The 21,324-nt window shown below is 39.7% G+C and overlaps 1 protein-coding gene across 1 annotated transcript in view; it reads right to left on the bottom strand.

The window, feature by feature from the left end:
- LOC144685064 (activating molecule in BECN1-regulated autophagy protein 1-like) overlaps positions 1–21,324 on the bottom strand; it is a 400,294-nt gene that overhangs the window by 169,616 nt on the left and 209,354 nt on the right. The window contains exons 11-12 of the mRNA XM_078549599.1: positions 5,262–5,342; positions 4,101–4,201 (exon numbers count right to left, since the gene is read on the bottom strand). Coding sequence (XP_078405725.1) covers positions 4,101–4,201; positions 5,262–5,342 — 182 coding nt within the window. The remainder of the gene's footprint in view (positions 1–4,100; positions 4,202–5,261; positions 5,343–21,324) is intronic.

Below are 21,324 nucleotides of genomic sequence, written 5' to 3' on the forward strand. Positions count from 1 at the left end.
GAACCAATGCTTCCTCTAATTCCCTTTGAAGTTGCTGTATTTTACTTGCTTGTAAAGCAACCTCCTCTGTAAGTTCTGTTATTTTCATGGGTTTCTCTCCCTTTTCATTATTCGAGGTTCTGTTTTAGCTCTCTCAATTCTTGTTGCTTGTGATTAGATTCCAAGCTGGGTCACTGTTTCATTAATTCCTATAGGGCCTGCATGTGCCATTTCCACCAGCTTCTCATTGAACATTTGTTCCTTTTGAACAAGTTCCCTCTGCAACTTTTCCAGTTCAGCTTTTAATTTAATCTTCTGATCAGAAAGTTTCATCTTGAATTTATCCTGCATTTCAATTCCTTTTGTTTTAACTTTTTCCAGTTTTGTTTCAAGTGCTTTTATTTTCCTTCCATATTGCTCATGAGGTGAAGCAATTTGCTGATTACTTAATTTTTGATCTTCTGTTTGTTTTGTGAGTGAAGACTTCAGCCTCAGCGTGAGCTGACTGTGCTAACTTGTTTAACTCTGGATCTGCTTCCCAAACCTCAATTAAGGAAGACATGCCAAACACTTCCTTTGAATTATCCTCATCCTTAAAGAAAGTCTTGACTACTCTAACATCTGCTCGTGCTATTACGTTCACCTCTGGTGATGGACTTTGTTTAGCCATTGCTCTGGTCACCGCACACGATGGAAAAATACCAGGAACCTGTTCTTGTAACTGCTCCATCTCTTTAGCCCCTTTCAGGCTTTCTGATTATGGGCAAAGCTATAACCTTCACTCCTGCCAAATCATTCCCTAGGATTAGATCCACTCCGTCCACAGGTAATTTCTTAACTACTACAACCACCGATCAAGAACAACAAATCACATTCCAATTGCACTTTGTATAATGAAACCGAGGTATACTCTGCACTTATCCCTTTTACTAATGCATTGAACTCTCTGGAGGGGAAACTAGGTCCTTCTCCAGCAAAAGAGTTTGAGTAGTTCCTGTGTCCCTTAATATAATTATGGGTTAAGCTGCATCATTTGTTGAAAAAGGGGTTATCTTCCCTTTAGACAAAAACTCTTTATATCTCTCATCTACCTTATTTACTTCACCTGCATTCACAACAGTATTTACTTCCAGACCCTTATTTGTAGTTAAAGTTACAAGTTACAATTTGATCCGGGGCATTTTCTTTTTGAGTTCCCCTTTCGGACTCTCTCTTACGAACCCCAGTAAGTCCCATTGGCTTTCCTTGCGACTTCCAGCATTCTAAACAAATGTACCCCACTTTATTACAGTGGTAACGCTTTGGCCTTCGAGTTTCACCTCCCCCCTCAGTGCCTTCTTTCCTGGTCTGGGGAGGAGACCTCAAAGTATTCCCAGTTATTCGTTCTTTACCCTGGCTACCTGCCTTCCTTTCACTCTCCCACTTTCTATCCTTTTCAAATTTATGGAGGTGATGGAAAAAAGGTTTGGTTTTATGGGCCAGCTCATAATTGTCAGCCATCACTGCTGCCTATCTGGCAGTTGCAACCCTTTAATCTTCCACATGGGTTCTTATTACAGAAAGTAGCGCGTTTTTAAACTCTTCCAAGAGAATGATCTCTCTGAGAACTTCATAGATGGTTTCAACTCCTAATGTTCGTATCCACCTGTCAAAACTACTTTGTTTAAGCCTTTCAAATTCAATGTAAGTTTGCCAAGACTGGTTCCTTAAATTTTAAAACTTTTGTCTGTATGCTTCAGGGACCAATTCATGTGCACTCAAAATGGCCTGTTTTACGACATCACAATTCCTAGAAACCTCCTCTGACAGTGAAGCATAAATTCCCTGTGCTCTACTCTGCTTTGCACGGGCAATGTCCAGTTTTCCTTTGGCCAGTTCATCTGTTTAGCTATTTTCTCAGATGAAATAAAGAATGCTTCAACATCCCTTTCCTCAAATTTTCGAAGAGCCTGTCCAAACTTAAACATCTCCTCACTGCATTCTGATCTGGATATAAGTGCTGCCTCACCTACTGATGTCTCTTGTTTAACTGCCAGCATTTTAAGCTGGTATTCCCTTTCTTTTTCCTTCTCTCTTGCCTGGAATTACACCTGTTCCCTTTGGAATGCTCTTTCTCTTTTTGCTGCCTCGCGTTCCAATTTTTAAAAATTGCAATTGAGTTTTAGCCCATTCCAATGGATCACCCCTTGGAGAACTCAGTCTCTCAGGTATTCCTTCCAGTTTTACATGCAGTGCTATCTCCTTGATTATCTCTGCCTTCCTAGCTTTGGCAGGCAATCCTACTTTTAATTTACTTGCCAATTCGATTAACCTGGCTTTTGGGATCCCTTGTAAAATTGTCAAGGACATGTCTTCCACTTGCAGGAAGGTTTTAGCAGTTTCCAGTGCCATCTTACTTTTGATAGTACAAACCTGGTGTTTCCTTTTAACTTTTATACTGACTAAATCTACACCCAAATTGTCATTGTCTTTTGTTCCAAAATATCCCGGACGAGCCCCTGAACTTTATCACGACTCACTGGGGATAATGTGCTGTAATGTCAAGCCCCACTGTTCCCCGAGCCATGACAAATGTGAGAAAGTTCAATTAGGCCACCAAATTGCCCCAATTTTACCTAACTGTGTAATTTAATTTAGATTAACAGAATACGAGCACCAGGTTTGCAAACTTAACAAGTAAATAACTGTTTATTAAACAAATTGTTTGTAACCAATGACAAAAGAAATATAAACTGCTAACTCTTTTAACTTACTCTACCAATTTTTAACCCTTATACACAAATACACACACATAAGACACACAGAACAATGATTTTAAGGGTGAGGACAGTTTGATAGCATCAATCTGGAGTACAGGGTTAGATGAGTTGGTTTTGCTTGAAGTCTTCCCAAGTTCCCTGCAGACTTGTACTGCTGACACGAGGTGATCTTTCAGCACTTCCAGCCTGCAGTTTACTAGCTGAAAACCTGCTTTTAATGCCTCTACCAGTGACTTCTCTCCTTTTTTCAAAAAACAGGATGCAGAGATGTGAGGGATAACCAGCTAATTACTATGGCAGGATTATTGGAGTTTTACCAAAAACACAGGAGAGGGGGAGGTTTTTAGGTCTTTCCTCTTGGCAGGTTGGGATCCTTCTGCTGGCTACTGCTGTCACAAAGCCCTGGTCACCTGCCAATCAAACGCCGTTGCTAGGCAGTTCTCTCTTAAACCATGTCCTTTCTGGCACCATTCCAGGAAGTAGCAACATTGTAGATTTTCTCTTCCTGCTTCAGGCAGCATGTTTTTTTTAAATTGCGGCCAATGTAGGTTTTTAAAGCCACAGTCCAATCTTAAAAGTTACAGTCAAAGAAAAATTTAAAAAAATATTCTTTACAATAGACATTGTTACAGAGGGCTCAGTGACCAACAATGGCATTCAGAAGGCTCACTAACAGACTTTCTCCAGAAATGACACACTGTATATCAGAAATCTCACTTGCAAAACTGACAATAACTTGAGTTTACTAATGGACAGATGACAGAGCAGAAATAGTCATCATGCTGACTAGTGGATAAGCACTATTGCAGCTTCAGTAACACTCCCAAAAAGAACATATGCTGCATTAACAAGATCGCTAGGTTCATTGCTGCATTAATACAAAGTGTGTGAAACTGTAGGATGCAGTCAATTGCTTGGGACATCTTGTATAATGACTCACTCTCCTAGTTGAGTGATATGAAATAAGTGATAAAAGCAAAGCAAGTGTAAACTGGAGGGTGAATAAACCAAAAACACAATTGCTTGTCTGTTGCTCATCGAGTCATGAGCAGCAACTAGAGTGGCCTGAAAACAACCAATTTTGGGGAAAAAGTGAATACTTTATGAAGAGAGTTGAGGAGTAGGGAAAAAAATTAAAAATGGAACAGACAGAACTAGACTAGATCTGCCAAAAATAGGAGATGCTGACCTATTAGTCATGTTGCATAATGAGAATACATTCCTTACAGGCTAAGACTATTGGGTTACTGGCCACCCCCAATTATTATACAATGTAAGGTGACATTTCTTTCTCTGGAATGTGAGGAAACATCTCTTGACTTGTTTGTTAATGATGTCCCAGCAGACACAGATAATGTTTACCTGCCAAGGCTCTATTAACAGAGGAATGAGTGGCTAATCCAGGCTGTCCTCGTTCGTGGAAGATGCCTGCGTAAGGAAGGTATTCGGGCAGCAGAAATCGCCTGCAGAAAGTAAAATATTCACTCAAATACAAAAGAGCCATAACATTCTTACATAAATCATCAATTCTTATCATCATGGGCAGCAATTCGTTACATACAATGACTGAATTTTACAATGCAATTATTTGACAGACTTTACGTCTTTTACATCACCTGCTTCCAGTCTGGATGGGACAGGGGAAAGGCTTAGAAAGCCAAATTTTGAAACTATACTTCAGGTCTCCCATCTCATTTCAGAATAAGAAGATGAAATGCAATGTCATGTAGAGGCTGCATAAAGCAGCACATCTCATGCAAGAGCAGCTGTGGGGTTCATTTTGCTGACAGCTTATGAGTCCCCTTGTACAGTAGCACACTTCTACCTTAACTTGATGAATTTGTTGATAGTCAAAATATTTTTAAAATTTCTCTACAACTACTTCACAAGACAACAGTGTGAAAAAACGTTTAAACTCCACTATCGTAACCCTTCATTTTACTTCAGCTTGGGATGTTCTTCTTTCACTGTGGGATATTGCCTGATCTCTGAAATGCAAACAAATTGGAGATGGAAACCAAAATCCTGCCATTCTCCAGTAAAGCATGTCTGTACACCATCGTTATATCACCATGTCTCATGTAAAGTAAGGATTTAAAAGGGGAAGATGGAAGTACGTGACTCAAATGGATTTTTTTTTGTTCAATGTACTCTTCATCTGCTCCCCACAATCTCTCCCACAGCAAGAGATCTGCTGAATTAGATACTCAAGCTGCCTATTTAATTTTAATAGGTATGGGGAGAGGTTAGGGAAGAGAGAGAGGGGATTCATTGGTCTAGAGAGGAGAGAAAATTGGAGAAAAAAATTTGAATTATTACCAAAATATTGAACTTAAGAGTCATACAGTGGGTTGGCATCCAGGAGATAATCTGATTGAAACATTCAACATTAATTCTGAATCATTCAAGTTGTCTGCCAATCACAGTCAACTGCACTCATGCAGCTCCATTATCTTCTAACGAATGCTGCAAATACATTTCGACAGGCACCGAACTTATAAACAGTTAACCGATCGGTCTTACCGGGGAACAAAACGTCCCAGTGATGGGGCTGTCATTCTTGCATTTCTTGGAGCTCGGTGGCGTGACCTTTCCCCTCCATCCCTTCAACACAAGAAAGCAATGGGAGAAACATTACAGTCTCTGAATGCCAAATGAAAAAGTTAATAATGCTATTCATTTCAACTCAAGTCAAACAGCTTTGCTGGTGTTCACTTCTTCCATTCAAGAATGCAATGCTTTATGTACCACAAAGATGTAGAGAAAAACAAAATCAGAACATTGCCTTCATTTTAATGAGGCACTATGTTTGTAAAATTCAACTATCAGCTACTTGTTGGGGAGGAAGAAGAACAAGTGTCATTTTTGATAGGAAATATCAGGCTGACATAAGGATGCATTTCAACATAGTTCACATCTTCACAATGTAGGTTTGAAAGTACACAAATTTGCAGAAGTGTTGTCTTAAAACAAATATAAATTTGACTACACTTTTGATTCTGGTGCAGAAATTCTCCAAAATCCTGAGTAGAATAAAATCTACTACTGCTGTCGTTATAACAAAAATGTTCCGCTACAATTTACTTCATATCCATACTCAAATTGATTCAGGGTCCACAGAGATATGCAAATAACCACAGGATATGAAATAGATGTAAATGTACTGTTGCGCTAAGGTGACATTGTATAGTTATTTACTATATTATACCACCTGCTGAGACATTATTTTTGTTCCTTTTGAGCTATGAAAGGCAAACATTGGTCAGGAGAGGGTGAAGAGGTGAGGGAAGGGAGGGGCGGGGAAATAGGAGAGGATTACTTGCAAGACTGTCCACAAAACAGATGTACAGAGATGCAGCGCAAATGGATACTGATGCTCACACAAAAATTTACATGGTGCAAATAAAAACTGAAAGTGACGGAAATACTCATCATCACGTCTGCCAGCACCTGTGGAGAGAGAAACAGAGTTAACCTTTAGAATCGAAAATAACTGTTTCTCAGAACCCCAAAAGAGTCATATTCAACTCTGTTTATCCCGCCACAGATGCTGCCACATCTGCTGAGTATTTCCAGCACTTTGTTTTTATTTCATGTGTGGTATTTTGCTTTTATTTAAATAATGTTGTTCAGAATAAATCAGGTTTTATTAAAACAAGGGTGTTATATATTATACATTGTTTTAAAGTATTTTCAGTACAGTAACAGGTCATTTGGCCAAACAAGATAATGCCAGCATTTATGCTCCACACCTTTCACCCTTCTTCATTAAAGCCTATCAACATATCCTTCTATTCCTTTCTCCTTCATGCATTTATCCAGTTTTCCCTTAAATGCAACTATGCTATTCACCTTGACTACTGCTTATGGTAGAGATATCCACATTCTAACCATTCTCTGTGTAAAGCTGTCTCTCCTGATTCCCTACTGGGTTTATTAGTGACTATCTTACATTCACAGCTTCTCATCCTGGTCTCCCCTGCAAATGGTATCATCTTTTCTACAGTGCATGTCTATCCTATCAAGCCCTTTCATAATCTCAAAGACTTCCTTTGAGTCACCCCTTAGTCTTCACTTTTCTAGAGAATAGGTTTCCAGCTTGGGACACCAACTTACCAGCATTAGAAGTGGTGGTGTGTACACTGGAAAGGTAATCTAGCATCTTCAAGTACTCAACTCTATAACCAACGTTTGAAAGGAATCAGGGTCAAGGAGCACTGGAAAAAGGGTTTCCGAGCATTGCAAAGAAAGGTTCTCTGAACCTTTTGTGTAGTCCTGGAGTAAGTGGGCAAGGAGGTCCTGGGATGTGTTAGCAGTGAGAAAGAACAGAGTGCATTTCTAGGATCAACAAATTGCAATAATATAACGCCATTAGCCTAGTAAAAAGCCTCGAGGGGCTTCACAGGAGAAATCATCAAGCCAAATTTGACACTAAGAACAGGTAAAAGAGGCAGATTTTAAGGAGTATCTCAAAGGAAGAAGGAGCGGTAAAGAGGCGGAAGGGCTTATGGAGGAAATTCCAGAGCTTAGCTTGCAGTCTAACAACTGAAGGCCTGGCCACCAATGGCGCAGCAATGAAAATTGAGAACACGAAAGAGGCCAGAATTTCAGATGCCTTGGAGAGCTGTAGGGTTGGAGTATGTTAGAGAAAAGGAATGGCAAGGCCATGGAGGGTTTTGAACAAAAGGATCAGAATTTTGAAGCTGAGCCTTGCCAGACTGGGAGCCAATGTAGAGAGCACAGAGGTCATGAAGAACGAGACTTATGCGAGTTAGGATACAGGCAGCAGAATGTTGATGACCTCAAGTTTCGAGTGGGTGCAAGGTGGGAGAGTATTGAAACGGTCAAGTATAGAGATTTTTAAAAAAAGCCATGGATGAGGGTTTCCCAGCAGAGGAGCTGAGGGAGACATGAAGATTGGCAATTTTAGGGAAATAAAAATGCTTGGTCTTGGTGATGGAAAGAATAACAGGGAGAATAAGGAGCAGTACAAAGGGTGGGGATGCGGATAATGCAGCCTAGGATTTGTAAGCGCCAGGTAGGGGTCTGTAACATGGGATTGGGGATAGGAAGCCTAACAGAGAGGTGTAGGGGTATTCTTGAGTCCAGGAGCACTCAGGATGCTTGGAGCTTTTACCTAAGTTTGGGGTAGTGGGAAAACCAGTGTGAACTGGTTATGGAAGATTACTAGGACATAGTATTATTGGGGAGCAGCATCTAGCAGCCTTGTGGGAAGGCTCAGACAAAAAAAACCTAAACCGTTCTTGCCCCTTTTAGACCATCATACTCCTGTCTAATCCATCAAAGGGATCACTGAGCACTGGAATCCAGCAATGCAGCCTGGGGTTTGTGAGCGACAAGAGGGTGTTCACAATTTGGGAATTGCAGAGGAATTCCTATGGAGAGGAGTAAAAGTAAATCAATGAAGCATGATGGGAAACAAGTTCCAGGAAGTGACACATAGGGGCATAGGACTTTGGAGCAAGAGTAGGCCATTCGACCCTTTGAGCCAGCTCTGCCATTCACTAAGATCATGGCTGATCTGGTTGTGGCCTCTATTCCACTTTCCTGTCTGCTCCCCATAACCCTCAACTCCCTTGTCTATCAAAAATTTGTCCAACTTTGCCTTGAATAAATTCAATGACCTAGCCTCCACTGTTTTCTGGGGAAGAGAATACCACATACTAACAGCCCTCAGAAAAAAATTCTCCTCATCTCCGTCTTAAAAGGGGGACCTTTTATTCTTAAACTGTGTCCCTAGTTCTAGTCTCCCTCACAAGTGGAAACAGTCCTCCCGGTATCTACCCTATCAAGTCCCCTCAGAACCTTGTATGTTTCAGTAAGATCACCACTTATTCTTCTAAACTCAAAAGGGTATAGGCCTAACCTGTTCAATCTTTCTTCTTGGTTAAGCCCTTCTTTCCAGGAATGAGTCGAGTGAACCTTCTCGGTGCTGCTTCTAATGCGCACTGAGACGAAGTGAGTGCAATAGCAATATTTTTCTTTTTAAAAATGAACTAGCTCAAAGAATTTAGCATGAATCTATAATTACCCACCAGTGACAGTAGCAAGTCTATGACCTAGGAAAATATTTACCTCCCTGTTGCGAAACATGCATTTTACACCACCTCAGCTACTAACCTGCGATAGAATTCTCAGCTTTAAATGCTATTACTCATGAGTACAACATGAAGTTATTCTAGTGTTATGATCCCAGCTGATGTTTCTACTGGACAAGCCTGACCCCAGGGTGGAACCCGGCTTGATAGATCCTAACTTTTATTTTTTTGTTTAGATATGAGGAGAATGACTACTGAAAAGAGTCATAGGAGTCAGCTGGTGGACTTCTAACAAAAGAATAAAACATTTATTAAACAAGAAAAGATGAACCATATTACAATACTCTTTCACCCACAACTATACCTTTCCAGATATATACAGATTTGTAAGGATAACACAAGTTGCAAAAGCTATTTTATACTCTATTGTCCACAGTAAGTGCGCAGTCCATGTAAACCAATAGGCAATCTGTGGTCAGGTACACCACACTCTGAAAACAAGGGACAGAGGCCACTCCAAACATTTGCTCTGGATCTCTCCTCAACTCCCCCCAGACACTTGTTACACCATGTGCCAACTGGTCTCACTGAACTCTGTCTTTCACACGAGAGTTACCAATCTCCACTCTTGAAGAACTTACTCTGGAATCTTCTCCTAAATGATGCTTTCTCTCAGACACATTCCACAAGGGTCCACCTCCAGGGTTTCGAACTCTCCTTCCAATGTTCCTCTCCCCTGGATTGCCACGTGTGTTCCAGCTTCCTTCCACGCACTCTCTCTCGCTGATTCAGCCGTGCCAACAGAACACCACTGCTTCACATGCCCAGAGTAAAGAGTTACAGATCTTCCAGCTTCTCACACGTCTATATTGCTTTAAATCTGCGTCCTGCAGCTTTCTCCCTTTAAGATTGAAGCTTTCCTCTCTGCTCCTTACTTCCACCACTTCCACAGAACAAGGCCTTTTGCACATTCCTGTCCTGGTCCTTTGGCTAGGCTGTCCTCTAGGGATCTTTCCTATTCCACTCCCCTGGATTTTGGGACTTTCTTCTTCAGTTTCTGAAACCTGCTCCTGCAGCTTCCTCTTCTGTCTAGCTGCTCCTGGCAGCTGGCTTCAACTTTAGTTTGAGACTCGCTATCTGTCCCACCTCTCTGGAATCCTGGTTTCTACTGAACTGAAACTGCTTTTCTCGTTTTCTCTGTGGGTTCCTCTCTCTGGGCCCCTGTTGCTAGGCAACAGCACTTTTTTAAAGCCTTTTAACTTCTCTTCAAGAGTCGTAAAAATCTCATCAGAATACAGACACACAAAGCCTGAGACTTGTTGTCTCCACTCAAAAATGAAACTAGATCCCAGGCTTCACCTTTTAACCAACAAATAGAAAAACATAAATTCAACTTAAACTTAAAGCTACAGCTTTAAGACAAATACAAATACAACTTAAACTGTTTCCTAACACTAACTCAATACCCAACATCACAGTCTGACACGTCTGTTGTGCTGTTATGATAGGTAACTGAAATAGGATTATGCTTCCATTTTATAGTCCCTTACTGGAATGTCAAGCTTTCAAGCTTGGTTAGTGCAGCCTTCCATTATTTCTGCATTCCATAACCACCTAATATAGAGCTTTGTCACATCTTGTCTCAGTTCCAGGTATTTTGCTCCAACAGAAAGGCAAGCAGCTCCCTTCTAAGAGAATCATTCGGTGAAGTAAGTAGTTCCTTCTAAGCTTTTTATCCAGGATGCAGTATAACTGTCACCTCTTGTAGTGGTAATTATGCCAAAACTACTTAATAAATAACATTGAAGATCAGTCTCTCTCCTTCCCATGGACAATGAACAGCTAAACCCAAATTAAGCATACATGGGATCCCATCATCTCTCAGTACACAGTGACATTCTACGGTGAACAGGCAGCTCATCTCATTCCGAAGCAAGATCCTTGCATTCTCAAATATAGTGTAGAATTCGAGATGCATTTGCTGAGAATGCTACAGCTGATTACACTCGAAAGATACATAACTTGCTCTCGGTTCATGGGAGTTCATGCATCAAATCATTCAAACATGCAAACTTCCACTTACTCAAAATGATACGTTGTTTTTTCCTGAACCGGGTACTTAACTCAAAATTCCCCACTGTGATTAAATATTTACTGCACATGTAAACAGACACACAAACCAGTGAAAGTTAAATTTGGGTACAGTAAAACAAAGATTTGAGTTAGTTACAATTTTTGCATTTACTGCATATTTGCATAAATGCTTACAATCCGAAGGTATTTTCAAATTACTTTTTGATCACAAACATAAATTGTCAAGCTCCAACAATAGATACTTATTGATGCAAAAATAATTACTAACCATGCATGATTAGATAAAGCGAAGAAATTCGGAAAACAGTTATAAAGTTGATGTGAAACTGCTAAGTAAATTCCCTCAAGCCTTTGGGAGACTGTAACTGCAGATAAATAAACATTCCCAGGGATCCACATAGAGCAAAAAAGAGAATGAAAGCTGCCTATAGAGTAATGGAAAAGTAAGCCAATAAGAAGTCCCACAGAAATTGGGGTAAGAGAATTATGAAATGGAGCACGTAAAAGACAGAATAAATGGAGTCAAAGAGTTGAGACAGGCTGATCAATTTCAGGAGTTCTTGGAGCTCTCACTTAAGTTTCTCTGTAGATTGTAATGTAGACACGAGCCCAATTTCTCTTCTCACTTTAACTAGTTTTAAATCTAACAGTGTAAGGGTTCAAAAAATACCTTCTGAGCAATAACAAATTGCCTATAATCAACAGCAAAGCAGACAGAATCCAATTTTCTTTTTTGCTGCCATCTTTTGCTCTCTGCTGTCTATCCTTACCCATCTGCGCTCTTTTTCTGCTTATTCTATTTCCACTCAACCACTTTGATCAATTCTCAAAATTTCACCTCATTTTTCAATGCTCCCCACCCAATTTTTGTACAGCTCAATTAGTTCACTTCTCACACAACAGTAATAAGTTGACTAACAAGTGTTAATAGTAAAAACACTGCAATCGGCACATCCATCATGAAATCACCTCCCATTACACATCTACCGTCAGTGGCCCCCCGCTGATCCCATATGTCATATGGGAGATATCACAGATCATTTATTTTAGAGCTCCCAAAATTGCCCTGAAGAAAACTGCATAATCAGCAAGCAGACTTACACAGCACCAAATGCTATCTAACTCCATCTGTTACTCTGATTTTCTGACTCAGACTAAAATAAAAATGCAACCAGCTTAAATATAGTGAATGTTGCTTAAAAGCCATTAAACTGCTTCTGCCCCATGTCTGACTTAAATTGGCAGAATTTGAACTCGGGACTTAAGAGATCAAGTTGTTAAGAAAGGTGACTTCTCCACTCAACCCCTATGAAGAACTATAATTTAAAAGCTGGAAGAATTTCTGGATTTCACACTGCAAAGGTCAAAAGCCAAGTAACAGTCTACAACAATGTCTACGTGGGAAACGCTGTTAAACTTTTTTTTGTACAAAAAAAGGTAGCCTCCAACTTAAGTTACTTTTATCCTTTCAATTGCCTTCAATTTTTTTTCCATTGCTCCTGGCGAAGTTGAAAGTCCTGTCATTTGAGTCCAATGATAGTATGAATTAATCTATCAATGTATGGTACAGATGAGACCAGGTTAAATTTGCTCAGAACAAAATACTGCACTCATGGAAGGAGACCCTGGTAAATAATGGAAACTGGCAGATAACAGAGTCCTCAAACTTTGATTCAACATGCATGGTACCTAAAAGACAACAAAACAAAAAACTTTTTTCGAGAGCTGTGAAGGTGATTTAAGTTGTACAGGATGAGTAAGCAGATGCAATGTGCTCACATCCATCACAGAGTTCTGTCCCATGGAAATCCTTGCTGATAATGGGGGAGATAGATAATTGGAGCATGGATGATTGTGGTTGCACTGTAATTACAGCCAACATATATAATATAACATCCATACCATATATAATGTGTTGAGTTGGAAAAAGAGCTAGAAAAGCACATCTGTCAAAGACTACTTACGTGCTTTGCAAAGAAAGGGCATCATTAACAGCTAGATTATCATGGGCAGGTTACTCTGGTCAATCACCTTTTGGAGTTGGTGGTGCTTTTCCCCAGCTGATGCTTATATAACAAGCTTTACTATATATATAAGTCATGGGGATGAGTTGCCGTTCTGAATTTCCCCAAAACACCGCGACTGTAAACCTTGGACATTAAAGTACATTAATTAAAAGTGCATTCTTAAAAAATAAAGTCTGAAGAGGCAAAGCACATGCTTCAAAGAAAAAAAACTTATTTTTAAAAAATGGACATAACAATTATCTTAAATAGTGCTGTCAATATTACCAGAATTGATGTTGCTCAAGCCTTTCCACTTCAAGGCTTTCAACCAATTAGCATGGTGAATCAATAACAGAAAACACATGGCTCTGTGTACTACACAACACAGATGATTTATGTTGTTAATGTAAAATTATGCTTCAGAATACTGAAAGGAGAAGAAACAGGAGGAGTGCAAATATGCTGCCGGTGCCAAGAGACACACCACATAACTAAAAAGCTAATCGCAGAGGATGATAAAACCCAACGGTAATGATAAGTCAATAGTAAAGAGCACTTCAACAAAAAAAAACAGTATTATTTTTCTGGTGAATTGTGTGATGACAGACAATTAGCAGAGATTACACCAACCCCACAGACACACACACCCACACAATTAAATCACAACAGCGTTACACAAGCTTCTTGAATCCATCAGGAGCCAGCAGGACTTGAATCTGGGGAGACTTTTACATTAGTTTGAACTCTTGAGCTAAATACTTGATTATTTAAACAGACATTAGGCAGTACTTAAGTATCCGTAGAAACCGATGTAAGCAGCGAGACAATGGACCGATATAAAATGGGCTATAAAAAGTTATTCATAAATAGCAAACCAGTCTTAAATTGCTCAAGAACTGAATTTCTTTGTAAAGGATAAAGTACTGTGTAACTTGTTTACATGCATGATTTATAATGAAAATTAATTTGGATTCCTAATACCTTCCAGGCCCCAGACTCCGACAAGTTATGCATCTCCTCTCTTTCTGTTTCACCACTGTTCCAAACCTTCAATTGATTCCACCCAAAGTTTGTAACTCTCTTTTTGAGCTGCTTTCACCATTTTTACAAGCCTCCTGAAAACTCATATCTATAAAGCTTTTGTCACCTCCCCTAAGTTCTCTCCTGCCCCTGTAAATATTTGGCGTCCATCACCTTTTTCCTCTGAAATGTCCTTTGATTTTTTTCCACATTAAGGATGTCAAAAAAAAGTCAAAGGTGTATTTGCTCCAGGTTAAAGGAATATCCAGGGAAGAGATTCTTGGGGACCACCCTATTATGCTGCAGTAGATCTATATATCAGCCCTTGACTCAAGAGTGCCTAGTTATGTAACTGACAACACCAAAACTTTCATGGTCCCTGGGAATGCCAAGTAGGCAACACTCCAAGCAGAACTGAATGAAGGTCATGAAAATTATCTTTATTTGTAGCAGCATAAGAGGAGATTTAACTCATCCCACACAGACCTAGAAATTACCACCCACCCCCAATAGATAAACACAGCCAGAACTGTTGTTTAAGCGCATAATCCTTCAAATTGTTTGCCCCTGCCCTATCCATTAGCCATTCTAGACAAAGTTCCAGAGGGCCGATGAAGTGACAATTGGGCCAGTAATTTCCATAATTGCAATACAAATGTTTATGTCATCTGCTGCTGGTAGAGGAAGAAACCCCACCATTGGCAAGCTTGCAGGTTTTACTTAAAACAATTATGCATTGTTCTGCTACGGCAACACTGAACACCACGCACCCACAAAAACACAAAGACAAATCACGTGTGGGAAATTAGCCAATCCTCCAAACTAGGAATAATCCCAAACTCTAGGGTGTTCTACACATACACGGGACTGTGCAACTCCAACATCCTGACCAGAAGTATGGTGTAGTCTGTAACAAAACGTGGCCTGATAGGGCTGTTCTACATGAAAAAAGAAAAATTAGAGTGACAGGAAAACAACACAAAATGAGTGAGAAAAAGGGAATCAAAAATATATCAGTATATCTAGCGTCCAAACAGCCTACATAAGAGCACCATACATGCAGGTTTGTCTATGGTCTTGATTAGAGAAAAGTCATAGAGTCATAGTCATAGAGGTCTATAGCACAGAAAAAGGCCCTTTGGCCCATCGAGTCTGCGCCAGTCAAACAAGTACCTAACTATTCTAATCCCATTTTCCAGCACTAGGCCCATAGCCTGGTATGCCATGGCATCGCAAGTGCACATCCAAATACTTCTTAAATGTTATGAGGGTTTCTGCCTCTACCACCCTTTCAGGCAGTAAGTTCCAGATTCCCACCACCCTCTGGGTGAAAAAATTCTTCCTCACATCCCCTATTAACCTACTGCCCCTTACCATAAATCTATGCCCCCTGGTTATTGATCCCTCCACCAAAGGGAAAAGTTCCTTTCTGTCTACCCTATCTATGCTCATCATAATTTTATACACCTCAATCTCCTCTGCTCCAAGGAAAATAACCCCAGTCTATCCAATCTCTCCTCATAACTAAAACTTTCCAGCCCAGGCAACATCCTAGTAAATCTCCTCTGCACTCTCTCTAGTGCAATCACATCCTTCCTATAATGCAGATTCCGGAACTGCACGCAATACTCTAGCTGTGGCCTAACCAGCGTTTTATACAGTTCCAGCATAACCTCCCTGCTCTTATATTCTATGCCTCGGCTAACAAAGGCAAGTATCCCATATGCCTTAATTACCTTTTCTACCTGTCCCGCTACCTTAAGGGACTGGTGGACATGTACACCAAGGTCCCTCTGATCCTCGGTACTTCCCAGGGTCCTACCGTTCATCGTGTATTCCCGTGTCTTGTTTGTCTTGCCCAAGTACATCACCTCACACTTATCTGGATTAAATTCCATTTGCCACTGATCAGCCCATCTGACCAGCCCATCTATATCCTCCTGTAATCTAAGGCTATCCTCCTCACTATTTACCACCTCACCAATTTTCATGTCATCCGCGAAATTACTGATCAACCCTCCTACATTCAATTTATTCCTGTGGAACCCCACTGGACACAGGCATCCAGTCACAAAAACACTCCTCGACCATCACCACCCCCGGCTTCCTGCCACTCAGCCAATTCGCCAAATTGCCTTGGGTCTCATGGGCTCTTGCCTTGTTATCAGTCTCCCATGCGGGACCTTATCAAAAGCCTTGCTGGAGTCCAAGTAGACTGCGTCAAATGCATTGCCCTCATTTACACACCTGGTCACCTCTTCGAAAAATTCAATCAAATTGATCAGACATGACCTCCCATTAACAAAACCATGCTGACTGTCATTGATTAAGTGTACAAGAACAAAAAAAATAGTAAAATAGGATGAGAGAAGAAGGGGGAACTAAACATGACTTAATTATAGCTTTTGACCCATGATAACTGCCCACCATTTGCCTGTCCTTGGCATTGCTAAAAGCTAATCATGTTTGTCTCTCTTTCTCCTTACACTTGTGGGTTCAGCAGCTTTGAGAGAATAAACAGCTGTTACTTCCCTGAGCTGTTGGTTTCCTTTTGGGAATGAGGTCTCATTCCCAGCATTATAAAAGGAGAATTGAGATATTTTCACTCTCTGGTACTACATGACACCACAATCGATCAGTTTAAACGCAGATATCTGGAACTAATCCTCCAAGAGGCTGCTCTTGTCTATCATTAAATGCACAACTATCTGAACTAAACACAGTATTTATTAGTCCTCAAGCAGACTCATATGGAGCTACAGGTACACACAGTTCACCTAGTCAAATGCAATTGATTATATGGATGATTGTGATGGTGTCACTGAGGATATAGCTAACTTCTGCAAAAAAAAACCATTGGGCAGATACAGCAAAGCCACCTGCAGCCCACTGTGTTAAATTACAATCTTATGCACTGTAACATGCTATTACAGTACTTCCATATAACAACAACAGTTTGGTGCTTTTTTTTGACATCGAGACAAAATATTTAGATCATATACATAGGTAAAATAGGCACACAGCCAGATGAGCACAAATGTAACCATAATGGACAGTAAGACAGTAAAAATCCAAGAGCACTTCAGTGACACATAATTTGCTTCACCTGCCAGTGAAAAACATTTTAATACCCACTTACTACTTTTCATCAAAGTTTTACTGAGATCATATGTTTGCTCTATGAGGAAAATCAAAGACATAAATTTTATTCTTGATGATGGAGCATGAATAAACCATTCACACCATCAAATTTCTATTGATTATATGGTTAAAAAAATATTTTTTTTGCCTTTGGATGAACCTTGCATTTTAACATATATGGTTAGTCACCATCAGAGTATGTTCTCATCGAGAAACACAAGTACTTTGTTTACAAAGTGACTGCACTTTACAAAATAGAATTCAAACAAGGCTACAGAACTGAAACATTTTAAAAATGTGATTTGATAGGATTGTCAAACAACAGCCCCATACCAGCTGGTAGCTAACTGTTAACTTTGATTAAAATACAAATGAAACAATTTGTGTGGAACTTTTGGTTGCTTTTTACAGATAAGTAACCACATTATTGAATGAGTCAATGTGCTGTATATTTAATCATTATTCTTACAATCCCCATAATGAGCTTTTACATCATTTTTTGATCATGATAATGTTATTAAAAACTGGAAGGTTGCGTTGCTTGATGCAGAATCATTTCTGCACTCATGTCCCAGAGGGTGACAGTTTACTATACACGCACAGATAATAAAACAGAGTTCTGTAAACCACAACTACAATCATTCTGCCCAATTTAAAGGAAAGAACCACAGATGGTCACGAGCCAATTATTTCAATGGGTAATAGCCCAAGAAAGGCATAAATGGTTAGATAGCTAGATGGTTAGTGTGTGGTTTAGAATAATGCCAACAGAGTGGAGTCCAATCCCGTTCTGCCTGAGATAGACTTGGGGCCTGCTTCCTTGCCCTGTCCTGTAGTAAAATCACAGCATAAGCAGTGGTTCGGTGACTCTCGAATAATGCAAGATGCTACTCAGAAAAGACCAAAAAAAAGCACAGTAATATGTATCATTTGTTTATGCTGTTCAGGAGAACAATACCCATAGAGTTTTGTTACTGGGCAAGTATTCCAGAAGCCTGAACTAATGATCCAGAGACACAGGTTCAAATTCCACAATGGCAGTTGGGGAATTTAAAGTTAAGTAATTCTGGAACGAAAAGCGAATATCAGTAATGGTGACCACGCAACTAACGGATCATCACATATGTCCAAATAGTTCATTAATATCCAGGGAAGAAACCTCCTGTCCTTACCTGGTCTGGCCTATACTTGACTCCAGACCTACAGCATTGTGGATGACTCTTAATTTCCTTCTGAATGGCCTAGCAGCTACCCAGCTGCCCCCATCAAGGGCAATTAAGGATCTGCAATAAATGCAGGCTTTGCCCACATCCCGTCAATGAAGAAGTGAAAGATGTTTAAGGTTTAAAGAAAAGTCTTATATGACAATATTTAAATTGGAACGCTTAACATTTAAATGCTGCATTCAAAAATTCCCAGAATGTAGTTTTTAAATAAATTTGGAAGTGTTACAAGTGCTGAAACTCTACCCTTTGAATAAATGACAAAAGTGTCAGCTACGCTTATCCTACTAATACAATGGAACTTTCCTAACAGACTGAGAACGAGGTTGTCAACTGGACACGATTGTGCTGTAGTCTCCAGAAATTAGACAAATCTCCTGAAAATTGTCTTGAGCAATCCAGCAGAAAAATCATTCGGCCATTAAAAACAGTTGTGTGTTCTACTTATATTCTTTGAATACTTTTAGTGGATTTGTTATAAAAATAATGGAGATAGTAAAGAAAATACCTGTTTGAATAGGTGAGGTGGTTGGAGCTTATGCAATGAAACTTCCAGGAATATGTCCAGGCTTAACAGGCCTATGAAAGAGAAACTGGCTGTCCTGCATAAATCTTTTAACGTTGACAGAAGCCAGCAAACATCTCTTCTTGAGTGAATTTGACCATCCAACACCATGGGAGAGCTTATCACACTGGCATATTGACACATCATCATTAATCACACAGCACTAATAAATCTACAAGAAGGACAACTGAAAATTCACCAGTGTATGATACACAATTGAACTGTTAGTGATAGGAGATTTAGATCATGCTGCAGAATGTGTGGAATGTGTCAGGTGCCACTTGCATAATTTATGAATTTGAATTTGCCCCGGTAAGTACAATGTTAAGTCCTGATACTGCATGAAGTAAAAAACTTATATTTAATTAATCCCATGACCATGTAAAAATATTCCAAGTACAGAAGCTGTATTCATTACTGGTACCTCTATTACAACTAAAGCACCAATCATTTATTCGAATTCCTGCATCAGAATTTCAATCTGATCAGTTATGCATTTTCATCACTTTCTTCCTTAAGACACTGATTTATCATTTGGGTACAACCCCGTGTGCTATCCTCGTTCTAATTTAAGTAGCTATTATTGACGTATATGTCTTGACACTGAGTATCAGCAGGCTATTTCATTACTGGCCACATCATAGTCAAGCCTGGTGTCATCCTTGTCCAACATAAAACTGGTGTCATTCCATTCGTGGTCATTGACTACTAATCAGTCCTGAATTTTCTCTTAATGCTGAGGACAGTTCTAGTGCCCCTAGAACTACTCCCCCTCCCCCCTCCCCCACTCCCCACCCCCTTAAACCAGCTTATATTTCACCTCTTTTCTATTTTTACTTAGTTCTGTTGAAGAGTCATACGGACTCAAAACGTTAACTGTGTTCCTCTCCGCAGATGCTGCCAGACTTGCTGAGTTTTTCCAGGTATTTTTATTTTTGTTTTGGATTTCCAGCATCTGCAGTTTTTTGCTTTTATCTAGTGCCCCTACTGTTGCGCCAACTACTATTAATCAATTTAACCCAGAGCAGGATGCAACCTGGAATCATCCCAGTCTCGATGGCTAAAACTTGGCAAACCTCAAGCAAGAACAAAGATAAGAGAAAAATATTTCCTCAGATCATCAGACACATGAAATGCTATATCAACAAACATTTTTTAAGAAGCTGGACCAATATTTGATTATGTAACAGACTGAAAATTATTGCAATGTTAGGACTTGGATTATCGAACACTCCATAGAAGAGTAAAACTCAATTTGAAACACAGGAACATCATCAATGAAATTGAACTGGGGTTGTTGGGTTGAACATCATATATTATAATGTTAAGATGAATATCCGACAGTTGTAGCTAATAGTCTTTAGAATGAGGGGAAATATTTCTTCTATTAGAAATATTAACAATGACTATTTATTTCCCTCGGAAAATGTAAAACATTGGAAGAATTCAAGACTTTAAAAAACTGATTAGTTTAGACTGACAGATTTGATAAACCAGGTGGCCCTTTCATCCATTCTTCATTATCTTAACACAGCCTACAGCAAATGACATTTCCTACTGTCCTAATGAATTTGCCAACTCAAGTAAAGAAAGTAACTGTCCAGTACATGCCCCTTAGCCTAAGTAAAAATTATTCTTCACCCCGCCCCTGCAAATCAAACATACATTCATGGTAGTACATGAAAAAGAATCAAGTTTGCTCACTGTCTACTCAGTCTGTGTCTCGATGCAGCAAGACCTGGACAACATATAGCCTTAGTTTGATAAGTGGCAAATAATGTTTGTGCTACACAAGTGCTAGGCAATGATCATCTCCAACAAGTGAGTCTCCCCTCTTCCTCCTGCTATTCAATGGCAGGGGAAGAGAGCAAGGGAACAATTCAGCTAGGAGATTCAGGCTGTATTCACATTTGAACATGCATCCTTCCTCACCTCAGGTCCCAAAATTGCTCTGAGTAAGGCTGGGAGAGAGTGAGGAGCAAAGATTTGTGCTGATCTGCAATGTATCTCACTAAAGCACAACAGCAACTCAGCAAGAATGTGTTTGAGATTTTGGCATGAGTGAATTGGTGAACTGAGCTTCTCTGACCCTTAATTTATTTTCAGTTGGTGGCACTGGAAAATGAACTTACCGTTTTCAAGCCTTGAACTTCTTGACTTGCAGCATATAGAACATTTTACAGAGCAACTTAGTTGAAAGGAGATGTACTCATTTCAATAAATTGTGTGGTCAGTATGCTCAGCTGCACAGACTTCACACCCATGACAAAGTTAGAGCTCTTTCTGCTAGAAGTTGTATATTATGATGCATGGAGGTTCAGCAGAATTGACAAAATGAGTTTGCTGTTGTAACTTGCATTACCATTCATAAAATAACTTGATATTTGAAACTCTATTAGTACTATGCTGTGTGAATCTGTGACAAACTTGATGCAACATCTTGGATATTGAAAACTCCAAGAACGCTTCTAAGCGTAA

Source organism: Cetorhinus maximus, chromosome 9 (genome assembly GCF_964194155.1).
Source record: "Cetorhinus maximus chromosome 9, sCetMax3.hap1.1, whole genome shotgun sequence".
In the NCBI taxonomy this organism is placed as follows: domain Eukaryota; kingdom Metazoa; phylum Chordata; class Chondrichthyes; order Lamniformes; family Cetorhinidae; genus Cetorhinus; species Cetorhinus maximus.